This window comes from Salmo salar, chromosome ssa09 (genome assembly GCF_905237065.1).
Source record: "Salmo salar chromosome ssa09, Ssal_v3.1, whole genome shotgun sequence".
NCBI lineage: Eukaryota > Metazoa > Chordata > Actinopteri > Salmoniformes > Salmonidae > Salmo > Salmo salar.
In genome coordinates this window covers 155,813,542-155,837,462 of record NC_059450.1, presented here as the reverse complement: position 1 = coordinate 155,837,462, position 23,921 = coordinate 155,813,542, and the positions used below count along the sequence as shown (strand labels likewise).

The following is a 23,921-nucleotide window of genomic DNA, read 5'->3' as shown; positions in this document are numbered from 1 at the left end:
CAGTGGTTGTGGAGGGTGCAACAAGTCAGCACCTCAGGAGTAAATGTCAGTTGGCTTTTTCATAGCCGATCATAGATCCACTTGTATAGCTGACAGATGACGGAGATCACCACAGAACATACTAGAGATATGATCCTGTTCAGCTCTCCTCTCTCTGATCTGCCATTTAGTACATTATATCTAATTGCTTCTCTCTACATTACCATGGACATTATATTGTCTATTCTCTCTACATTACCATGGACATTATATTGTCTCTTCTCTCTACATTACCATGGATGTTATATTGTCTATTCTCTACATTACCATGGACATTTATATTGTATATTCTCTCTACATTGCCATGGACATTATATTGTCTCTATTCTCTACATTACCATGGACATTCTATTGTCTCTTCTCTACATTACCATGGACATTATATTATCTATCTTCTCTCTACATTACCATGGACGTTATATTGTCTTTATTCTCTACATTACCATAGACATTATATTGTCTTTATTCTCTACATTACCATGGACATTATATTGTCTTTATTCTCTACATTACCATAGACATTATATTGTCTTTATTCTCTACATTACCATGGACATTCTATTGTCTATTCTCTACATTACCATGGACAATATATTGTCTTTATTCTCTACATTACCATGGACATTATATTGTCTTTATTCTCTACATAACCGTGGACATTATATTGTCTCTATTCTCTACATTACCATGGTCATTATATTGTCTATATTCTCTACATTACCATGGACATTATATTGTCTTTATTCTCTACATTACCATGGACATTATTGTCTTTATTCTCTACATTACCATGGACATTCTATTGTCTATTCTCTACATTACCCTGGAAATTATATTGTCTTTATTCTCTACATTACCATGGACATTATATTGTCTCTTCACTACATTACCATGGATATTATATTGTCTTTATTCTCTACATTACCATGGACATTATATTGTCTTTCTTCTCTACATTACCATGAACATTATATTGTCTTTATTCCCAACATTACCATGAACATTATATTGTCTTTATTCTCTACATTACCATGAACATTATATTGTCTATATTCTCTACATTACCATGGACATTATATTGTCTTTATTCTCTACATTACCATGGCCATTATATTGTCTTTATTCTCTACATTACCATAGACATTATATTGTCTTTCTTCTCTACATTACCATGGACATTATATTGTCACCTCTCTACATTACCGTGGACATTATATTGTCTTTATTCTCTACATTACCATGGACATTATATTGTCTTTATTCGCTACATTACCATGGTCATTATATTGTCTCTTCTCTACATTACCATGGACATTATATTGTCTTTCTTCTCTCTACATTACCATGGACATTATATTGTATATTCTCTCTACATTGCCATGGACATTATATTGTCTATATTCTCTACATTACCATGGACGTTCTATTGTCTCTTCTCTACATTACCATGGACATTATATTGTCTTTATTCTCTTTACATTACCATGGACATTATATTGTATATTCTCTCTACATTGCCATGGACATTATATTGTATATTCTCTCTACATTGCCATGGACATTATATTGTCTTTCTTCTCTCTACATTACCATGGACATTATATTGTATATTCTCTCTACATTACCATGGACATTATATTGTCTTTATTCTCTACATTACCATGGACATTATATTGTCTATATTCTCTACATTACCATGGACGTTCTATTGTCTCTTCTCTACATTACCATGGACGTTCTATTGTCTCTTCTCTACATTACCATGGACATTATATTGTCTTTATTCTCTACATTACCATGGACATTATATTGTCTTTATTCTCTACATTACCATGGACATTATATTGTCTTTATTCTCTACATTACCATGAACATTATATTGTCTATGTTCTCTACATTACCATGGACATTATATTGTCTTTATTCTCTACATTACCATGGATGTTATATTGTCTATTCTCTACATTATCATGGACATTTATATTGTATATTCTCTCTACATTACCATGGACATTATATTGTCTCTTCTCTACATTACCATAGACATTATATTGTCTCTTCTCTCTACATTACCATGGACATTATATTGTCTCTTCACTACATTGCCATGGACATTATATTGTCTCTTCTCTACATTACCATGGACATTATATTGTCTTTCTTCTCTCTACATTACCATGGACATTATATTGTATATTCTCTCTACATTGCCATGGACATTATATTGTCTATATTCTCTACATTACCATGGACATTCTATTGTCTCTTCTCTCTACATTACCATTGATGTTATATTGTCTTTATTCTCTACATTACCATAGACATTATATTGTCTTTATTCTCTACATTACCATGGGCATTATATTGTCTTTATTCTCTACATTACCATGGACATTATATTGTCTCTTCACTACATTACCATGGACATTATATTGTCTTTATTCTCTACATTACCATGGACATTATATTGCCTTTATTCTCTACATTACCATGAACATTATATTGTCTTTATTCACTACATTACCATGAACATTATATTGTCTATATTCTCTACATTACCATGGACATTATATTGTCTTTATTCTCTACATTACCATGGCCATTATATTGTCTTTATTCTCTACATTACCATAGACATTATATTGTCTTCTCTACATTACCATGGACATTATATTGTCACCTCTCTACATTACCATGGACATTATATTGTCTTTCTTCTCTCTACATTACCATGGACATTATATTGTATATTCTCTCTACATTGCCATGGACATTATATTGTATATTCTCTCTACATTGCCATGGACATTATATTGTCTTTCTTCTCTCTACATTACCATGGACATTATATTGTATATTCTCTCTACATTGCCATGGACATTATATTGTCTTTATTCTCTACATTACCATGGACATTATATTGTCTATATTCTCTACATTACCATGGACGTTCTATTGTCTCTTCTCTACATTACCATGGACGTTCTATTGTCTCTTCTCTACATTACCATGGACATTATATTGTCTTTATTCACTACATTACCATGGACATTATATTGTCTTTATTCTCTACATTACCATGGACATTATATTGTCTTTATTCTCTACATTACCATGAACATTATATTGTCTATATTCTCTACATTACCATGGACATTATATTGTCTTAATTCTCTATATTACCATGGACATTATATTGTCTTTATTCTCTACATTACCATGGACATTATATTGTCTTTATTCTCTACATTACCATGGACATTATATTGTCTTTATTCTCTACATTACCATGGACATTATATTGTCTTTATTCTCTACATTACCATGGACATTATATTGTCTTTATTCTCTACATTACCATGGACATTATATTGTCTTTATTCTCTACATTACCATGAACATTATATTGTCTATATTCTCTACATTACCATGGACATTATATTGTCTCTTCACTACATTACCATGGATATTATATTGTCTTTATTCTCTACATTACCATGGACATTATATTGTCTTTTTTCTCTACATTACCATGGACATTATATTGTCTTTATTCTCTACATTACCATGTACATTATATTGTCTTTATTCTCTACATTACCATGGACATTATATTGTCTATATTCTCTACATTACCATGGACATTATATTGTCTTTATTCTCTACATTACCATGTACATTATATTGTCTTTATTCTCTACATTACCATGGACATTATATTGTCTTTATTCTCTACATTACCATGGACATGATATTGTCTTTATTCTCTACATTACCGTGGACATGATATTGTCCCTAGATGAACATGTTCTCTATCCCTTGCTGTGTTCTGTGTGTTGGAGGTGATGGTGGTTGTTGTTAGCTCCAAGCAGGAGCAGAGCCAGTCTTTCTGACATCTCTCTTTCACTCCCCTGCTAGTCCTCAACTGCAGACTCTCATGTTCCACTGTCGCTTAGCAACAGTCAACCCACATAGTAGTCTCTCTCCACACCCCCCTCCACACCCCTTCTGCTTTGGGGTTGTCTCTGTTATGACATTGGGGAAATTTGCTACGCTGCATATTTGGTGTTCATTTAGTGAATCGCTACAGCCCAACAGACCTGCATAACCCTAACCCTAACCTTACAATAGACCTGCATAACCCTAACCCTAACCTTACAACAGACCTGCATAACCCTAACCTTTACACCCTAACCCTACAATAGACCTGCATAACCCTAACCTTTACACCCTAAGCCTATAATAGACCTGCATAACCCTAACCCTAACCTTACAATAGACCTGCATAACCCTAACCTTTACACCCTAACCCTACAATAGACCTGCATAACCCTAACCTTTACACCCTAACCCTACAATAGACCTGCATAACCCTAACCTTTACACCCTAACCCTACAATAGACCTGCATAACCCTAACCTTTACACCCTAACCCTACAATAGACCTGCATAACCCTAACCTTTACACCCTAACCCTACAATAGACCTGCATAACCCTAACCTTTACACCCTAACCCTACAATAGACCTGCATAACCCTAACCCTAACCCTACAACAGACCTGCATAACCCTAACCTTTACACCCTAACCCTACAATAGACCTGCATAACCCTAACCTTTACACCCTAACCCTACAATAGACCTGCATAACCCTAACCTTTACACCCTAACCCTACAATAGACCTGCATAACCCTAACCTTTACACCCTAACCTTACAACAGACCTGCATAACCCTAACCTTTACACCCTAAGCCTACAATAGACCTGCATAACCCTAACCTTTACACCCTAACCCTACAATAGACCTGCATAACCCTAACCTTTACACCCTAACCTTACAATAGACCTGCATAACCCTAACCTTTACACCCTAACCCTACAATAGACCTGCATAACCCTAACCTTTACACCCTAACCCTACAATAGACCTGCATAACCCTAACCTTTACACCCTAACCCTACAATAGACCTGCATAACCCTAACCTTTACACCCTAACCTTACAACAGACCTGCATAACCCTAACCTTTACACCCTAACCCTACAATAGACCTGCATAACCATAACCTTTACACCCTAACCTTACAATAGACCTGCATAACCCTAACCTTTACACCCTAAGCCTACAATAGACCTGCATAACCCTAACCTTTACACCCTAACCCTACAATAGACCTGCATAACCCTAAACTTTACACCCTAACCTTACAATAGACCTGCATAACCCTAACCTTTACACCCTAACCCTACAATAGACCTGCATAACCCTAACCTTTACACCCTAACCCTACAATAGACCTGCATAACCATAACCCTAACCTTTACACCCTAACCCTACAATAGACCTGCATAACCCTAACCTTTACACCCTAACCCTACAATAGACCTGCATAACCCTAACCTTTACACCCTAACCCTACAATAGACCTGCATAACCATAACCCTAACCTTTACACCCTAACCCTACAATAGACCTGCATAACCCTAACCTTTACACCCGAACCCTACAATAGACCTGCATAACCCTAACCTTTACACCCTAAGCCTACAATAGACCTGCATAACCCTAACCTTTACACCCTAACCTTACAATAGACCTGCATAACCCTAACCCTAACCTTACAATAGACCTGCATAACCCTAACCTTTACACCCTAACCCTACAATAGACCTGCATAACCCTAACCTTTACACCCTAACCTTACAATAGACCTGCATAACCCTAACCTTTACACCCTAACCCTACAATAGACCTGCATAACCCTAACCCTAACCCTACAATAGACCTACACAACCCTATCCTTTACACCCTAACCCTACAATAGACCTGCATAACCATAACCTTTACACCCTAACACTACCTGCTACAGTACAGTAAGGCACATTGCTATGTTACATACAGTACAGTAAGGCACATTGCTATGTTACATACAGTACAGTAAGGCACATTGCTATGTTACATACAGTACAGTAAGGCACATTGCTATGTTACATACAGTACAGTAAGGCACATTGCTATGTTACATACAGTACAGTAAGGCACATTGCTATGTTACATACAGTACAGTAAGGCACATTGCTATGTTACATACAGTACAGTAAGGCACATTGCTATGTTACATACAGTACAGTAAGGCACATTGCTATGTTACATACAGTACAGTAAGGCACATTGCTATGTTACATACAGTACAGTAAGGCACATTGCTATGTTACATACAGTACAGTAAGGCACATTGCTATGTTACATACAGTACAGTAAGGCACATTGCTATGTTACATACAGTACAGTAAGGCACATTGCTATGTTACATACAGTACAGTAAGGAACATTGCTATGTTACATACAGTACAGTAAGGCACATTGCTATGTTACATACAGTACAGTAAGGCACATTGCTATGTTACATACAGTACAGTAAGGCACATTGCTATGTTACATACAGTACAGTAAGGCACATTGCTATGTTACATACAGTACAGTAAGGAACATTGCTATGTTACATACAGTACAGTAAGGCACATTGCTACCTGCTACAGTACAGTAAGGCACATTGCTATGTTACATACAGTACAGTAAGGCACATTGCTATGTTACATACAGTACAGTAAGGCACATTGCTATGTTACATACAGTACAGTAAGGCACATTGCTATGTTACATACAGTACAGTAAGGCACATTGCTATGTTACATACAGTACAGTAAGGCACATTGCTATGTTACATACAGTACAGTAAGGCACATTGCTATGTTACATACAGTACAGTAAGGCACATTGCTATGTTACATACAGTACAGTAAGGAACATTGCTATGTTACATACAGTACAGTAAGGCACATTGCTATGTTACATACAGTACAGTAAGGAACATTGCTATGTTACATACAGTACAGTAAGGAACATTGCTATGTTACATATAGTACAGTAAGGCACATTGCTATGTTACATACAGTACAGTAAGGCACATTGCTATGTTACATACAGTACAGTAAGGAACATTGCTATGTTACATACAGTACAGTAAGGCACATTGCTATGTTACATATAGTACAGTAAGGCACATTGCTATGTTACATACAGTACAGTAAGGCACATTGCTATGTTACATACAGTACAGTAAGGAACATTGCTATGTTACATACAGTACAGTAAGGAACATTGCTATGTTACATATAGTACAGTAAGGCACATTGCTATGTTACATACAGTACAGTAAGGAACATTGCTATGTTACATACAGTACAGTAAGGAACATTCTACTAGACCGTGTTGAGATGTGACTCACTGCCTTACCCCCTCTCTCTCTCTCTCTCTCTCTCTCTCTCTCTCTCTCTCTCCCCCTCCTCTCTCTCTCTCCCCTCCTCTCTCTCTCTCTCTCCCCCCTCCTCTCTCTCTCTCTCTCTCTCTCTCTCCCCCCTCCTCTCTCTCTCTCCCCTCCTCTCTCTCTCTCTCTCCCCCCCTCCTCTCTCTCTCTCTCTCTCTCTCCCGCTCCTCTCTCTCCCCCCTCCTCTCTCTCTCTCTCTCTCTCTCTCTCTCTCTCTCCCCCTCCTCTCTCCCCCCGCCTCCCTCCCCTCCTCCCCAGGGCTGCCAGCTGTACCCAGGAGGTTCCTCTCCAGGGGAAAGTAACATCTCTGGACATCTCTACAGACCACCGCCAGCTCCTCAGCTGCTCCAGAGACGAGAGTCTGCAGGTGGTCGACCTTCGCATGAACAACTCCAGGATATGCTTCAGGTAGCCTGACCGGTGCAGCGATATTGAGTCTTTTCCATCTTACCGTCCAAACACATTGTCTGCAGCCGGGACAATACACTGGTATCCCCCCCCCCGTGGACCGCTTCGTACCTAATAAATTCTCCATTCAGGCTGCAAAGGAGTCGATTTCCTCCTTAACTAAATATAATGGCAAGAAGGTGGGAAAAAATCTTGGCAAAATATGTGTACTTTATTTATGAAACACCACAATGCTAATAGCTAAAACTACTTCCAAATGTTGCTAGTTAAGGAGGAAATCGACTCCTTTGCAGCCTGAATGGAAAATGTATTAGGTACGAAGCGGTCCACGGGGGGGGGGGGGGGGGATACCAGTGTATTGCCCGGGTGCAGACAATGTGTTTGGACGGTAAGATGGAAAAGACTCAATATCACCAACTGACAGCCTTTGGCCTATCTCTGACATGACTCTCCTCCACTATAGAACTAACCCTGGACTATCTCTAGTTCTCTCCTCCACTATAGAACTAACCCTGGACTATCTCTAGTTCTCTCCTCCGCTATAGAACTAACCCTGGACTATCTCTAGTTCTCTCCTCCGCTATAGAACTAACCCTGGACTATCTCTAGTTCTCTCCTCCGCTATAGAACTAACCCTGGACTATCTCTGGTTCTCTCCTCCACTATAGAACTAACCCTGGACTATCTCTAGTTCTCTCCTCCGCTATAGAACTAACCCTGGACTATCTCTAGTTCTCTCCTCCGCTATAGAACTAACCCTGGACTATCTCTAGTTCTCTCCTCCACTATAGAACTAACCCTGGACTATCTCTAGTTCTCTCCTCCACTATAGAACTAACCCTGGACTATCTCTAGTTCTCTCCTCCACTATAGAACTAACCCTGGACTATCTCTAGTTCTCTCCTCCACTATAGAACTAACCCTGGACTATCTCTAGTTATCTCCTCCACTATAGAACTAACCCTGGACTATATCTAGTTCTCTCCTCCGCTATAGAACTAACCCTGGACTATCTCTAGTTCTCTCCTCCGCTATAGAACTAACCCTGGACTATCTCTAGTTCTCTCCTCCGCTATAGAACTAACCCTGGACTATCTCTAGTTCTCTCCTCCGCTATAGAACTAACCCTGGACTATCTCTAGTTCTCTCCTCCGCTATAGAACTAACCCTGGACTATCTCTAGTTCTCTCCTCCACTATAGAACTAACCCTGGACTATCTCTAGTTCTCTCCTCCGCTATAGAACTAACCCTGGACTATCTCTAGTTCTCTCCTCCGCTATAGAACTAACCCTGGACTATCTCTAGTTCTCTCCTCCACTATAGAACTAACCCTGGACTATCTCTAGTTCTCTCCTCCACTATAGAACTAACCCTGGACTATCTCTAGTTCTCTCCTCCACTATAGAACTAACCCTGGACTATCTCTAGTTCTCTCCTCCGCTATAGAACTAACCCTGGACTATCTCTAGTTCTCTCCTCCGCTATAGAACTAACCCTGGACTATCTCTAGTTCTCTCCTCCACTATAGAACTAACCCTGGACTATCTCTAGTTCTCTCCTCCACTATAGAACTAACCCTGGACTATCTCTAGTTCTCTCCTCCACTATAGAACTAACCCTGGACTATCTCTAGTTCTCTCCTCTGCTATAGAACTAACCCTGGACTATCTCTAGTTCTCTCCTCCACTATAGAACTAACCCTGGACTATCTCTAGTTCTCTCCTCCACTATAGAACTAACCCTGGACTATCTCTAGTTCTCTCCTCCACTATAGAACTAACCCTGGACTATCTCTAGTTCTCTCCTCCACTATAGAACTAACCCTGGACTATCTCTAGTTCTCTCCTCCACTATAGAACTAACCCTGGACTATCTCTAGTTCTCTCCTCTGCTATAGAACTAACCCTGGACTATCTCTAGTTCTCTCCTCCGCTATAGAACTAACCCTGGACTATCTCTAGTTCTCTCCTCCACTATAGAACTAACCCTGGACTATCTCTAGTTCTCTCCTCCACTATAGAACTAACCCTGGACTATCTCTAGTTCTCTCCTCCGCTATAGAACTAACCCTGGACTATCTCTAGTTCTCTCCTCCACTATAGAACTAACCCTGGACTATCTCTAGTTCTCTCCTCTGCTATAGAACTAACCCTGGACTATCTCTAGTTCTCTCCTCCGCTATAGAACTAACCCTGGACTATCTCTAGTTCTCTCCTCCACTATAGAACTAACCCTGGACTATCTCTAGTTCTCTCCTCCACTATAGAACTAACCCTGGACTATCTCTAGTTCTCTCCTCCACTATAGAACTAACCCTGGACTATCTCTAGTTCTCTCCTCCGCTATAGAACTAACCCTGGACTATCTCTAGTTCTCTCCTCCGCTATAGAACTAACCCTGGACTATCTCTAGTTCTCTCCTCCACTATAGAACTAACCCTGGACTATCTCTAGTTCTCTCCTCCACTATAGAACTAACCCTGGACTATCTCTAGTTCTCTCCTCCACTATAGAACTAACCCTGGACTATCTCTAGTTCTCTCCTCCACTATAGAACTAACCCTGGACTATCTCTAGTTCTCTCCTCCACTATAGAACTAACCCTGGACTATCTCTAGTTCTCTCCTCCGCTATAGAACTAACCCTGGACTATCTCTAGTTCTCTCCTCCGCTATAGAACTAACCCTGGACTATCTCTAGTTCTCTCCTCCGCTATAGAACTAACCCTGGACTATCTCTAGTTCTCTCCTCCGCTATAGAACTAACCCTGGACTATCTCTAGTTCTCTCCTCCGCTATAGAACTAACCCTGGACTATCTCTAGTTCTCTCCTCCGCTATAGAACTAACCCTGGACTATCTCTAGTTCTCTCCTCCGCTATAGAACTAACCCTGGACTATCTCTAGTTCTCTCCTCCGCTATAGAACTAACCCTGGACTATCTCTAGTTCTCTCCTCCGCTATAGAACTAACCCTGGACTATCTCTAGTTCTCTCCTCCACTATAGAACTAACCCTGGACTATCTCTAGTTCTCTCCTCCGCTATAGAACTAACCCTGGACTATCTCTAGTTCTCTCCTCCACTATAGAACTAACCCTGGACTATCTCTAGTTCTCTCCTCCGCTATAGAACTAACCCTGGACTATCTCTAGTTCTCTCCTCCGCTATCGAACTAACCCTGGACTATCTCTAGTTCTCTCCTCCGCTATAGAACTAACCCTGGACTATCTCTAGTTCTCTCCTCCGCTATAGAACTAACCCTGGACTATCTCTAGTTCTCTCCTCCACTATAGAACTAACCCTGGACTATCTCTAGTTCTCTCCTCCACTATAGAACTAACCCTGGACTATCTCTAGTTCTCTCCTCCGCTATAGAACTAACCCTGGACTATCTCTAGTTCTCTCCTCCACTATAGAACTAACCCTGGACTATCTCTAGTTCTCTCCTCCACTATAGAACTAACCCTGGACTATCTCTAGTTCTCTCCTCCACTATAGAACTAACCCTGGACTATCTCTAGTTCTCTCCTCCACTATAGAACTAACCCTGGACTATCTCTAGTTCTCTCCTCCACTATAGAACTAACCCTGGACTATCTCTAGTTCTCTCCTCTGCTATAGAACTAACCCTGGACTATCTCTAGTTCTCTCCTCCGCTATAGAACTAACCCTGGACTATCTCTAGTTCTCTCCTCCACTATAGAACTAACCCTGGACTATCTCTAGTTCTCTCCTCCGCTATAGAACTAACCCTGGACTATCTCTAGTTCTCTCCTCCACTATCGAACTAACCCTGGACTATCTCTAGTTCTCTCCTCCGCTATAGAACTAACCCTGGACTATCTCTAGTTCTCTCCTCCACTATAGAACTAACCCTGGACTATCTCTAGTTCTCTCCTCCACTATAGAACTAACCCTGGACTATCTCTAGTTCTCTCCTCCACTATAGAACTAACCCTGGACTATCTCTAGTTCTCTCCTCTGCTATAGAACTAACCCTGGACTATCTCTAGTTCTCTCCTCCACTATAGAACTAACCCTGGACTATCTCTAGGTCTCTCCTCTGCTATAGAACTAACCCTGGACTATCTCTAGTTCTCTCCTCCACTATAGAACTAACCCTGGACTATCTCTAGTTCTCTCCTCCACTATAGAACTAACCCTGGACTATCTCTAGTTCTCTCCTCCACTATAGAACTAACCCTGGACTATCTCTAGTTCTCTCCTCTGCTATAGAACTAACCCTGGACTATCTCTAGTTCTCTCCTCCACTATAGAACTAACCCTGGACTATCTCTAGTTCTCTCCTCCGCTATAGAACTAACCCTGGACTATCTCTAGTTCTCTCCTCCACTATAGAACTAACCCTGGACTATCTCTAGTTCTCTCCTCCACTATAGAACTAACCCTGGACTATCTCTAGTTCTCTCCTCCACTATAGAACTAACCCTGGACTATCTCTAGTTCTCTCCTCTGCTATAGAACTAACCCTGGACTATCTCTAGTTCTCTCCTCCACTATAGAACTAACCCTGGACTATCTCTAGGTCTCTCCTCTGCTATAGAACTAACCCTGGACTATCTCTAGTTCTCTCCTCCACTATAGAACTAACCCTGGACTATCTCTAGTTCTCTCCTCCACTATAGAACTAACCCTGGACTATCTCTAGTTCTCTCCTCCACTATAGAACTAACCCTGGACTATCTCTAGTTCTCTCCTCCACTATAGAACTAACCCTGGACTATCTCTAGTTCTCTCCTCCACTATAGAACTAACCCTGGACTATCTCTAGTTCTCTCCTCCGCTATAGAACTAACCCTGGACTATCTCTAGTTCTCTCCTCCACTATAGAACTAACCCTGGACTATCTCTAGTTCTCTCCTCCACTATAGAACTAACCCTGGACTATCTCTAGTTCTCTCCTCCACTATAGAACTAACCCTGGACTATCTCTAGTTCTCTCCTCCACTATAGAACTAACCCTGGACTATCTCTAGTTCTCTCCTCCACTATAGAACTAACCCTGGACTATCTCTAGTTCTCTCCTCTGCTATAGAACTAACCCTGGACTATCTCTAGTTCTCTCCTCCGCTATAGAACTAATCCTGGACTATCTCTAGTTCTCTCCTCCGCTATAGAACTAACCCTGGACTATCTCTAGTTCTCTCCTCCACTATAGAACTAACCCTGGACTATCTCTAGTTCTCTCCTCCACTATAGAACTAACCCTGGACTATCTCTAGTTCTCTCCTCCACTATAGAACTAACCCTGGACTATCTCTAGTTCTCTCCTCCGCTATAGAACTAACCCTGGACTATCTCTAGTTCTCTCCTCCGCTATAGAACTAACCCTGGACTATCTCTAGTTCTCTCCTCCGCTATAGAACTAACCCTGGACTATCTCTAGTTCTCTCCTCCACTATAGAACTAACCCTGGACTATCTCTAGTTCTCTCCTCCACTATAGAACTAACCCTGGACTATCTCTAGTTCTCTCCTCCGCTATAGAACTAACCCTGGACTATCTCTAGTTCTCTCCTCCGCTATAGAACTAACCCTGGACTATCTCTAGTTCTCTCCTCCGCTATAGAACTAACCCTGGACTATCTCTAGTTCTCTCCTCCGCTATAGAACTAACCCTGGACTATCTCTAGTTCTCTCCTCCGCTATAGAACTAACCCTGGACTATCTCTAGTTCTCTCCTCCACTATAGAACTAACCCTGGACTATCTCTAGTTCTCTCCTCCGCTATAGAACTAACCCTGGACTATCTCTAGTTCTCTCCTCCGCTATAGAACTAACCCTGGACTATCTCTAGTTCTCTCCTCCGCTATAGAACTAACCCTGGACTATCTCTAGTTCTCTCCTCCACTATAGAACTAACCCTGGACTATCTCTAGTTCTCTCCTCCACTATAGAACTAACCCTGGACTATCTCTAGTTCTCTCCTCCACTATAGAACTAACCCTGGACTATCTCTAGTTCTCTCCTCCGCTATAGAACTAACCCTGGACTATCTCTAGTTCTCTCCTCCACTATAGAACTAACCCTGGACTATCTCTAGTTCTCTCCTCCGCTATAGAACTAACCCTGGACTATCTCTAGTTCTCTCCTCCACTATAGAACTAACCCTGGACTATCTCTAGTTCTCTCCTCCACTATAGAACTAACCCTGGACTATCTCTAGTTCTCTCCTCCACTATAGAACTAACCCTGGACTATCTCTAGTTCTCTCCTCCGCTATAGAACTAACCCTGGACTATCTCTAGTTCTCTCCTCCACTATAGAACTAACCCTGGACTATCTCTAGTTCTCTCCTCCGCTATAGAACTAACCCTGGACTATCTCTAGTTCTCTCCTCCACTATAGAACTAACCCTGGACTATCTCTAGTTCTCTCCTCCACTATAGAACTAACCCTGGACTATCTCTAGTTCTCTCCTCCGCTATAGAACTAACCCTGGACTATCTCTAGTTCTCTCCTCTGCTATAGAACTAACCCTGGACTATCTCTAGTTCTCTCCTCCACTATAGAACTAACCCTGGACTATCTCTAGTTCTCTCCTCCGCTATAGAACTAACCCTGGACTATCTCTAGTTCTCTCCTCCGCTATAGAACTAACCCTGGACTATCTCTAGTTCTCTCCTCCGCTATAGAACTAACCCTGGACTATCTCTAGTTCTCTCCTCCACTATAGAACTAACCCTGGACTATCTCTAGTTCTCTCCTCCGCTATAGAACTAACCCTGGACTATCTCTAGTTCTCTCCTCCACTATAGAACTAACCCTGGACTATCTCTAGTTCTCTCCTCCGCTATAGAACTAACCCTGGACTATCTCTAGTTCTCTCCTCCGCTATAGAACTAACCCTGGACTATCTCTAGTTCTCTCCTCCACTATAGAACTAACCCTGGACTATCTCTAGTTCTCTCCTCCGCTATAGAACTAACCCTGGACTATCTCTAGTTCTCTCCTCCGCTATAGAACTAACCCTGGACTATCTCTAGTTCTCTCCTCCACTATAGAACTAACCCTGGACTATCTCTAGTTCTCTCCTCCACTATAGAACTAACCCTGGACTATCTCTAGTTCTCTCCTCCGCTATAGAACTAACCCTGGACTATCTCTAGTTCTCTCCTCCGCTATAGAACTAACCCTGGACTATCTCTAGTTCTCTCCTCCACTATAGAACTAACCCTGGACTATCTCTAGTTCTCTCCTCCACTATAGAACTAACCCTGGACTATCTCTAGTTCTCTCCTCCGCTATAGAACTAACCCTGGACTATCTCTAGTTCTCTCCTCCACTATAGAACTAACCCTGGACTATCTCTAGTTCTCTCCTCCACTATAGAACTAACCCTGGACTATCTCTAGTTCTCTCCTCCACTATAGAACTAACCCTGGACTATCTCTAGTTCTCTCCTCCGCTATAGAACTAACCCTGGACTATCTCTAGTTCTCTCCTCCACTATAGAACTAACCCTGGACTATCTCTAGTTCTCTCCTCCACTATAGAACTAACCCTGGACTATCTCTAGTTCTCTCCTCCACTATAGAACTAACCCTGGACTATCTCTAGTTCTCTCCTCCACTATAGAACTAACCCTGGACTATCTCTAGTTCTCTCCTCCACTATAGAACTAACCCTGGACTATCTCTAGTTCTCTCCTCCACTATAGAACTAACCCTGGACTATCTCTAGTTCTCTCCTCCACTATAGAACTAACCCTGGACTATCTCTAGTTCTCTCCTCCACTATAGAACTAACCCTGGACTATCTCTAGTTCTCTCCTCCACTATAGAACTAACCCTGGACTATCTCTAGTTCTCTCCTCCACTATAGAACTAACCCTGGACTATCTCTAGTTCTCTCCTCCACTATAGAACTAACCCTGGACTATCTCTAGTTCTCTCCTCCACTATAGAACTAACCCTGGACTATCTCTAGTTCTCTCCTCCACTATAGAACTAACCCTGGACTATCTCTAGTTCTCTCCTCCACTATAGAACTAACCCTGGACTATCTCTAGTTCTCTCCTCCACTATAGAACTAACCCTGGATGTTCGTGTGTATGAAAACTGTCCTTATCTCTCATTTCAGAGCTGAGGGCTTCAAATGTGGCTGTGACAGCACCAAGGCTATATTCAGGTGAGCACTTACTCTAACCCTAACTCTAGGGTCCTGGGGTACAACACAGTCTGTAGGATGGTACAGGACCATGGGGTACAACACAGTCTGTAGGATGCTACAGGACCATGGGGTACAACACAGTCTGTAGGATGGTACAGGACTACAGTCTGTAGGATGGTACAGGACCATGGGGTACAACACAGTCTGTAGGATGCTACAGGACCATGGGGTACAACACAGTCTGTAGGATGGTACAGGACCATGGGGTACAACACAGTCTGTAGGATGGTACAGGACCATGGGGTACAACACAGTCTGTAGGATGCTACAGGACCATGGGGTACAACACAGTCTGTAGGATGGTACAGGACCATGGGGTACAACACAGTCTGTAGGATGGTACAGGACCATGGGGTACAACACAGTCTGTAGGATGGTACAGGACCATGGGGTACAACACAGTCTGTAGGATGCTACAGGACCATGGGGTACAACACAGTCTGTAGGATGGTACAGGACCATGGGGTACAACACAGTCTGTAGGATGCTACAGGACAATGGGGTACAACACAGTCTGTAGGATGCTACAGGACCATGGGGTACAACACAGTCTGTAGGATGGTACAGGGCCCTGGGGTACAACACAGTCTGTAGGATGCTACAGGACCATGGGGTACAACACAGTCTGTAGGATGGTACAGGACCATGGGGTACAACACAGTCTGTAGGATGCTACAGGACCATTGGGTACAACACAGTCTGTAGGATGCTACAGGACCATGGGGTACAACACAGTCTGTAGGATGGTACAGGACCATGGGGTACAACACAGTCTGTAGGGTGGTACAGGGCCCTGGGGTACAACACAGTCTGTAGGATGCTACAGGACCATGGGGTACAACACAGTCTGTAGGATGCTACAGGACCATGGGGTACAACACAGTCTGTAGGATGGTACAGGACCATGGGGTACAACACAGTCTGTAGGATGGTACAGGACCATGGGGTACAACACAGTCTGTAGGATGGTACAGGACCATGGGGTACAACACAGTCTGTAGGATGCTACAGGACCATGGGGTACAACACAGTCTGTAGGATGCTACAGGACCATGGGGTACAACACAGTCTGTAGGATGGTACAGGACCATGGGGTACAACACAGTCTGTAGGATGCTACAGGACCATGGGGTACAACACAGTCTGTAGGATGGTACAGGACCATGGGGTACAACACAGTCTGTAGGATGGTACAGGACTACAGTCTGTAGGATGGTACAGGACCATGGGGTACAACACAGTCTGTAGGATGCTACAGGACCATGGGGTACAACACAGTCTGTAGGATGGTACAGGACCATGGGGTACAACACAGTCTGTAGGATGGTACAGGACCATGGGGTACAACACAGTCTGTAGGATGGTACAGGACCATGGGGTACAGTACAGTCTGTAGGATGGTACAGGGTCCTGGGGTACAACACAGTCTGTAGGATGCTACAGGACCATGGGGTACAACACAGTCTGTAGGATGGTACAGGACCATGGGGTACAACACAGTCTGTAGGATGCTACAGGACCATGGGGTACAACACAGTCTGTAGGATGGTACAGGACCATGGGGTACAACACAGTCTGTAGGATGCTACAGGACAATGGGGTACAACACAGTCTGTAGGATGGTACAGGACCATGGGGTACAACACAGTCTGTAGGATGGTACAGGGTCCTGGGGTACAACACAGTCTGTAGGATGGTACAGGACCATGGGGTACAACACAGTCTGTAGGATGGTACAGGACCATGGGGTACAACACAGTCTGTAGGATGGTACAGGGCCCTGGGGTACAACACAGTCTGTAGGATGGTACAGGACCATGGGGTACAACACAGTCTGTAGGATGATACAGGACCATGGGGTACAACACAGTCTGTAGGATGGTACAGGGTCCTGGGGTACAACACAGTCTGTAGGATGCTACAGGACCATGGGGTACAACACAGTCTGTAGGATGGTACAGGACCATGGGGTACAACACAGTCTGTAGGATGGTACAGGACCATGGGGTACAACACAGTCTGTAGGATGGTACAGGGCCCTGGGGTACAACACAGTCTGTAGGATGCTACAGGACCATGGGGTACAACACAGTCTGTAGGATGGTACAGGACCATGGGGTACAACACAGTCTGTAGGATGGTACAGGACCATGGGGTACAACACAGTCTGTAGGATGGTACAGGGTCCTGGGGTACAACACAGTCTGTAGGATGGTACAGGACCATGGGGTACAACACAGTCTGTAGGATGGTACAGGACCATGGGGTACAACACAGTCTGTAGGATGGTACAGGACCATGGGGTACAACACAGTCTGTAGGATGCTACAGGACCATGGGGTACAACACAGTCTGTAGGATGGTACAGGACCATGGGGTACAACACAGTCTGTAGGATGGTACAGGACCATGGGGTACAACACAGTCTGTAGGATGGTACAGGACCATGGGGTACAACACAGTCTGTAGGATGCTACAGGACCATGGGGTACAACACAGTCTGTAGGATGGTACAGGACCATGGGGTACAACACAGTCTGTAGGATGGTACAGGACCATGGGGTACAACACAGTCTGTAGGATGGTACAGGGTCCTGGGGTACAACACAGTCTGTAGGATGGTACAGGACCATGGGGTACAACACAGTCTGTAGGATGGTACAGGACCATGGGGTACAACACAGTCTGTAGGATGCTACAGGACCATGGGGTACAACACAGTCTGTAGGATGGTACAGGACCATGGGGTACAACACAGTCTGTAGGATGGTACAGGACCATGGGGTACAACACAGTCTGTAGGATGGTACAGGACCATGGGGTACAACACAGTCTGTAGGATGGTACAGGGTCCTGGGGTACAACACAGTCTGTAGGATGGTACAGGACCATGGGGTACAACACAGTCTGTAGGATGGTACAGGACCATGGGGTACAACACAGTCTGTAGGATGGTACAGGACCATGGGGTACAACACAGTCTGTAGGATGGTACAGGACCATGGGGTACAACACAGTCTGTAGGATGGTACAGGACCATGGGGTACAACACAGTCTGTAGGATGGTACAGGACCATGGGGTACAACACAGTCTGTAGGATGCTACAGGACCATGGGGTACAACACAGTCTGTAGGATGGTACAGGACCATGGGGTACAACACAGTCTGTAGGATGCTACAGGACCATGGGGTACAACACAGTCTGTAGGATGGTACAGGACCATGGGGTACAACACAGTCTGTAGGATGGTACAGGACCATGGGGTACAACACAGTCTGTAGGATGGTACAGGGTCCTGGGGTACAACACAGTCTGTAGGATGCTACAGGACAATGGGGTACAACACAGTCTGTAGGATGGTACAGGACCATGGGGTACAACACAGTCTGTAGGATGGTACAGGACCATTGGGTACAACACAGTCTGTAGGATGCTACAGGACCATGGGGTACAACACAGTCTGTAGGATGGTACAGGACCATGGGGTACAACACAGTCTGTAGGGTGGTACAGGGTCCTGGGGTACAACACAGTCTGTAGGATGCTACAGGACCATGGGGTACAACACAGTCTGTAGGATGCTACAGGACCATGGGGTACAACACAGTCTGTAGGATGGTACAGGACCATGGGGTACAACACAGTCTGTAGGATGGTACAGGACCATGGGGTACAACACAGTCTGTAGGATGCTACAGGACCATGGGGTACAACACAGTCTGTAGGATGCTACAGGACAATGGGGTACAACACAGTCTGTAGGATGGTACAGGACCATGGGGTACAACACAGTCTGTAGGATGCTACAGGACTACAGTCTGTAGGATGGTACAGGACCATGGGGTACAACACAGTCTGTAGGATGCTACAGGACCATGGGGTACAACACAGTCTGTAGGATGGTACAGGACCATGGGGTACAACACAGTCTGTAGGATGGTACAGGACTACAGTCTGTAGGATGGTACAGGACCATGGGGTACAACACAGTCTGTAGGATGGTACAGGACCATGGGGTACAACACAGTCTGTAGGATGGTACAGGACCATGGGGTACAACACAGTCTGTAGGATGGTACAGGACCATGGGGTACAACACAGTCTGTAGGATGGTACAGGACCATGGGGTACAACACAGTCTGTAGGATGGTACAGGACCATGGGGTACAACACAGTCTGTAGGATGCTACAGGACCATGGGGTACAACACAGTCTGTAGGATGGTACAGGACCATGGGGTACAACACAGTCTGTAGGATGGTACAGGACCATGGGGTACAACACAGTCTGTAGGATGGTACAGGACCATGGGGTACAACACAGTCTGTAGGATGGTACAGGACCATGGGGTACAGTACAGTCTGTAGGATGGTACAGGGTCCTGGGGTACAACACAGTCTGTAGGATGGTACAGGGTCCTGGGGTACAACACAGTCTGTAGGATGCTACAGGACCATGGGGTACAACACAGTCTGTAGGATGGTACAGGACCATGGGGTACAACACAGTCTGTAGGATGCTACAGGACCATGGGGTACAACACAGTCTGTAGGATGGTACAGGACCATGGGGTACAACACAGTCTGTAGGATGGTACAGGACCATGGGGTACAACACAGTCTGTAGGATGGTACAGGACCATGGGGTACAACACAGTCTGTAGGATGCTACAGGACCATGGGGTACAACACAGTCTGTAGGATGGTACAGGGTCCTGGGGTACAACACAGTCTGTAGGATGCTACAGGACCATGGGGTACAACACAGTCTGTAGGATGCTACAGGACCATGGGGTACAACACAGTCTGTAGGATGGTACAGGGTCCTGGGGTACAACACAGTCTGTAGGATGCTACAGGACCATGGGGTACAACACAGTCTGTAGGATGGTACAGGACCATGGGGTACAGTACAGTCTGTAGGATGGTACAGGGTCCTGGGGTACAACACAGTCTGTAGGATGGTACAGGACCATGGGGTACAACACAGTCTGTAGGATGGTACAGGACCATGGGGTACAACACAGTCTGTAGGATGCTACAGGACCATGGGGTACAACACAGTCTGTAGGATGGTACAGGACCATGGGGTACAACACAGTCTGTAGGATGCTACAGGACCATGGGGTACAACACAGTCTGTAGGATGGTACAGGACCATGGGGTACAACACAGTCTGTAGGATGCTACAGGACAATGGGGTACAACACAGTCTGTAGGATGGTACAGGACCATGGGGTACAACACAGTCTGTAGGATGGTACAGGACCATGGGGTACAACACAGTCTGTAGGATGGTACAGGGTCCTGGGGTACAACACAGTCTGTAGGATGCTACAGGACAATGGGGTACAACACAGTCTGTAGGATGGTACAGGACCATGGGGTACAACACAGTCTGTAGGATGGTACAGGACCATTGGGTACAACACAGTCTGTAGGATGCTACAGGACCATGGGGTACAACACAGTCTGTAGAATGGTACAGGACCATGGGGTACAACACAGTCTGTAGGGTGGTACAGGGTCCTGGGGTACAACACAGTCTGTAGGATGCTACAGGACCATGGGGTACAACACAGTCTGTAGGATGCTACAGGACCATGGGGTACAACACAGTCTGTAGGATGGTACAGGACCATGGGGTACAACACAGTCTGTAGGATGGTACAGGACCATGGGGTACAACACAGTCTGTAGGATGCTACAGGACCATGGGGTACAACACAGTCTGTAGGATGCTACAGGACCATGGGGTACAACACAGTCTGTAGGATGGTACAGGACCATGGGGTACAACACAGTCTGTAGGATGCTACAGGACTACAGTCTGTAGGATGGTACAGGACCATGGGGTACAACACAGTCTGTAGGATGCTACAGGACCATGGGGTACAACACAGTCTGTAGGATGGTACAGGACCATGGGGTACAACACAGTCTGTAGGATGGTACAGGACTACAGTCTGTAGGATGGTACAGGACCATGGGGTACAACACAGTCTGTAGGATGGTACAGGACCATGGGGTACAACACAGTCTGTAGGATGGTACAGGACCATGGGGTACAACACAGTCTGTAGGATGGTACAGGACCATGGGGTACAACACAGTCTGTAGGATGGTACAGGACCATGGGGTACAACACAGTCTGTAGGATGGTACAGGACCATGGGGTACAACACAGTCTGTAGGATGCTACAGGACCATGGGGTACAACACAGTCTGTAGGATGGTACAGGACCATGGGGTACAACACAGTCTGTAGGATGGTACAGGACCATGGGGTACAACACAGTCTGTAGGATGGTACAGGACCATGGGGTACAACACAGTCTGTAGGATGGTACAGGACCATGGGGTACAGTACAGTCTGTAGGATGGTACAGGGTCCTGGGGTACAACACAGTCTGTAGGATGGTACAGGGTCCTGGGGTACAACACAGTCTGTAGGATGCTACAGGGTCCTGGGGTACAACACAGTCTGTAGGATGGTACAGGACCATGGGGTACAACACAGTCTGTAGGATGCTACAGGACAATGGGGTACAACACAGTCTGTAGGATGGTACAGGACCATGGGGTACAACACAGTCTGTAGGATGGTACAGGACCATGGGGTACAACACAGTCTGTAGGATGGTACAGGACCATGGGGTACAACACAGTCTGTAGGATGCTACAGGACCATGGGGTACAACACAGTCTGTAGGATGGTACAGGGTCCTGGGGTACAACACAGTCTGTAGGATGCTACAGGACCATGGGGTACAACACAGTCTGTAGGATGCTACAGGACCATGGGGTACAACACAGTCTGTAGGATGGTACAGGGTCCTGGGGTACAACACAGTCTGTAGGATGCTACAGGACCATGGGGTACAACACAGTCTGTAGGATGGTACAGGACCATGGGGTACAGTACAGTCTGTAGGATGGTACAGGGTCCTGGGGTACAACACAGTCTGTAGGATGGTACAGGACCATGGGGTACAACACAGTCTGTAGGATGGTACAGGACCATGGGGTACAACACAGTCTGTAGGATGCTACAGGACCATGGGGTACAACACAGTCTGTAGGATGCTACAGGACCATGGGGTACAACACAGTCTGTAGGATGGTACAGGACCATGGGGTACAACACAGTCTGTAGGATGGTACAGGACCATGGGGTACAACACAGTCTGTAGGATGGTACAGGGTCCTGGGGTACAACACAGTCTGTAGGATGGTACAGGACCATGGGGTACAACACAGTCTGTAGGATGGTACAGGACCATGGGGTACAACACAGTCTGTAGGATGGTACAGGACCATGGGGTACAACACAGTCTGTAGGATGGTACAGGACCATGGGGTACAACACAGTCTGTAGGATGGTACAGGACCATGGGGTACAGTACAGTCTGTAGGATGCTACAGGACCATGGGGTACAACACAGTCTGTAGGATGGTACAGGACCATGGGGTACAACACAGTCTGTAGGATGGTACAGGACCATGGGGTACAACACAGTCTGTAGGATGGTACAGGACCATGGGGTACAACACAGTCTGTAGGATGCTACAGGACCATGGGGTACAACACAGTCTGTAGGATGGTACAGGACCATGGGGTACAACACAGCCTGTAGGATGGTACAGGGTCCTGGGGTACAACACAGTCTGTAGGATGGTACAGGACCATGGGGTACAACACAGTCTGTAGGATGGTACAGGACCATGGGGTACAACACAGTCTGTAGGATGGTACAGGACCATGGGGTACAACACAGTCTGTAGGATGGTACAGGACCATGGGGTACAACACAGTCTGTAGGATGCTACAGGACCATGGGGTACAACACAGTCTGTAGGATAGTACAGGACTACAGTCTGTAGGATGGTACAGGACCATGGGGTACAACACAGTCTGTAGGATGGTACAGGACCATGGGGTACAACACAGTCT

General features: G+C 44.7%; 1 protein-coding gene across 4 annotated transcripts in view; it reads left to right on the top strand.

Annotated features, from left to right (window-relative positions):
* Window positions 1-23,921, top strand: part of LOC106613341 (protein Atg16l2) — a 74,952-nt gene that overhangs the window by 37,761 nt on the left and 13,270 nt on the right. For all 4 annotated transcript variants that reach the window (XM_045724878.1, XM_045724877.1, XM_045724879.1 and 1 more), the window contains 2 exons: window positions 7,626-7,775; window positions 15,877-15,924. In XM_045724878.1, the coding sequence (XP_045580834.1) occupies window positions 7,626-7,775; window positions 15,877-15,924 (198 nt within the window). The remainder of the gene's footprint in view (window positions 1-7,625; window positions 7,776-15,876; window positions 15,925-23,921) is intronic.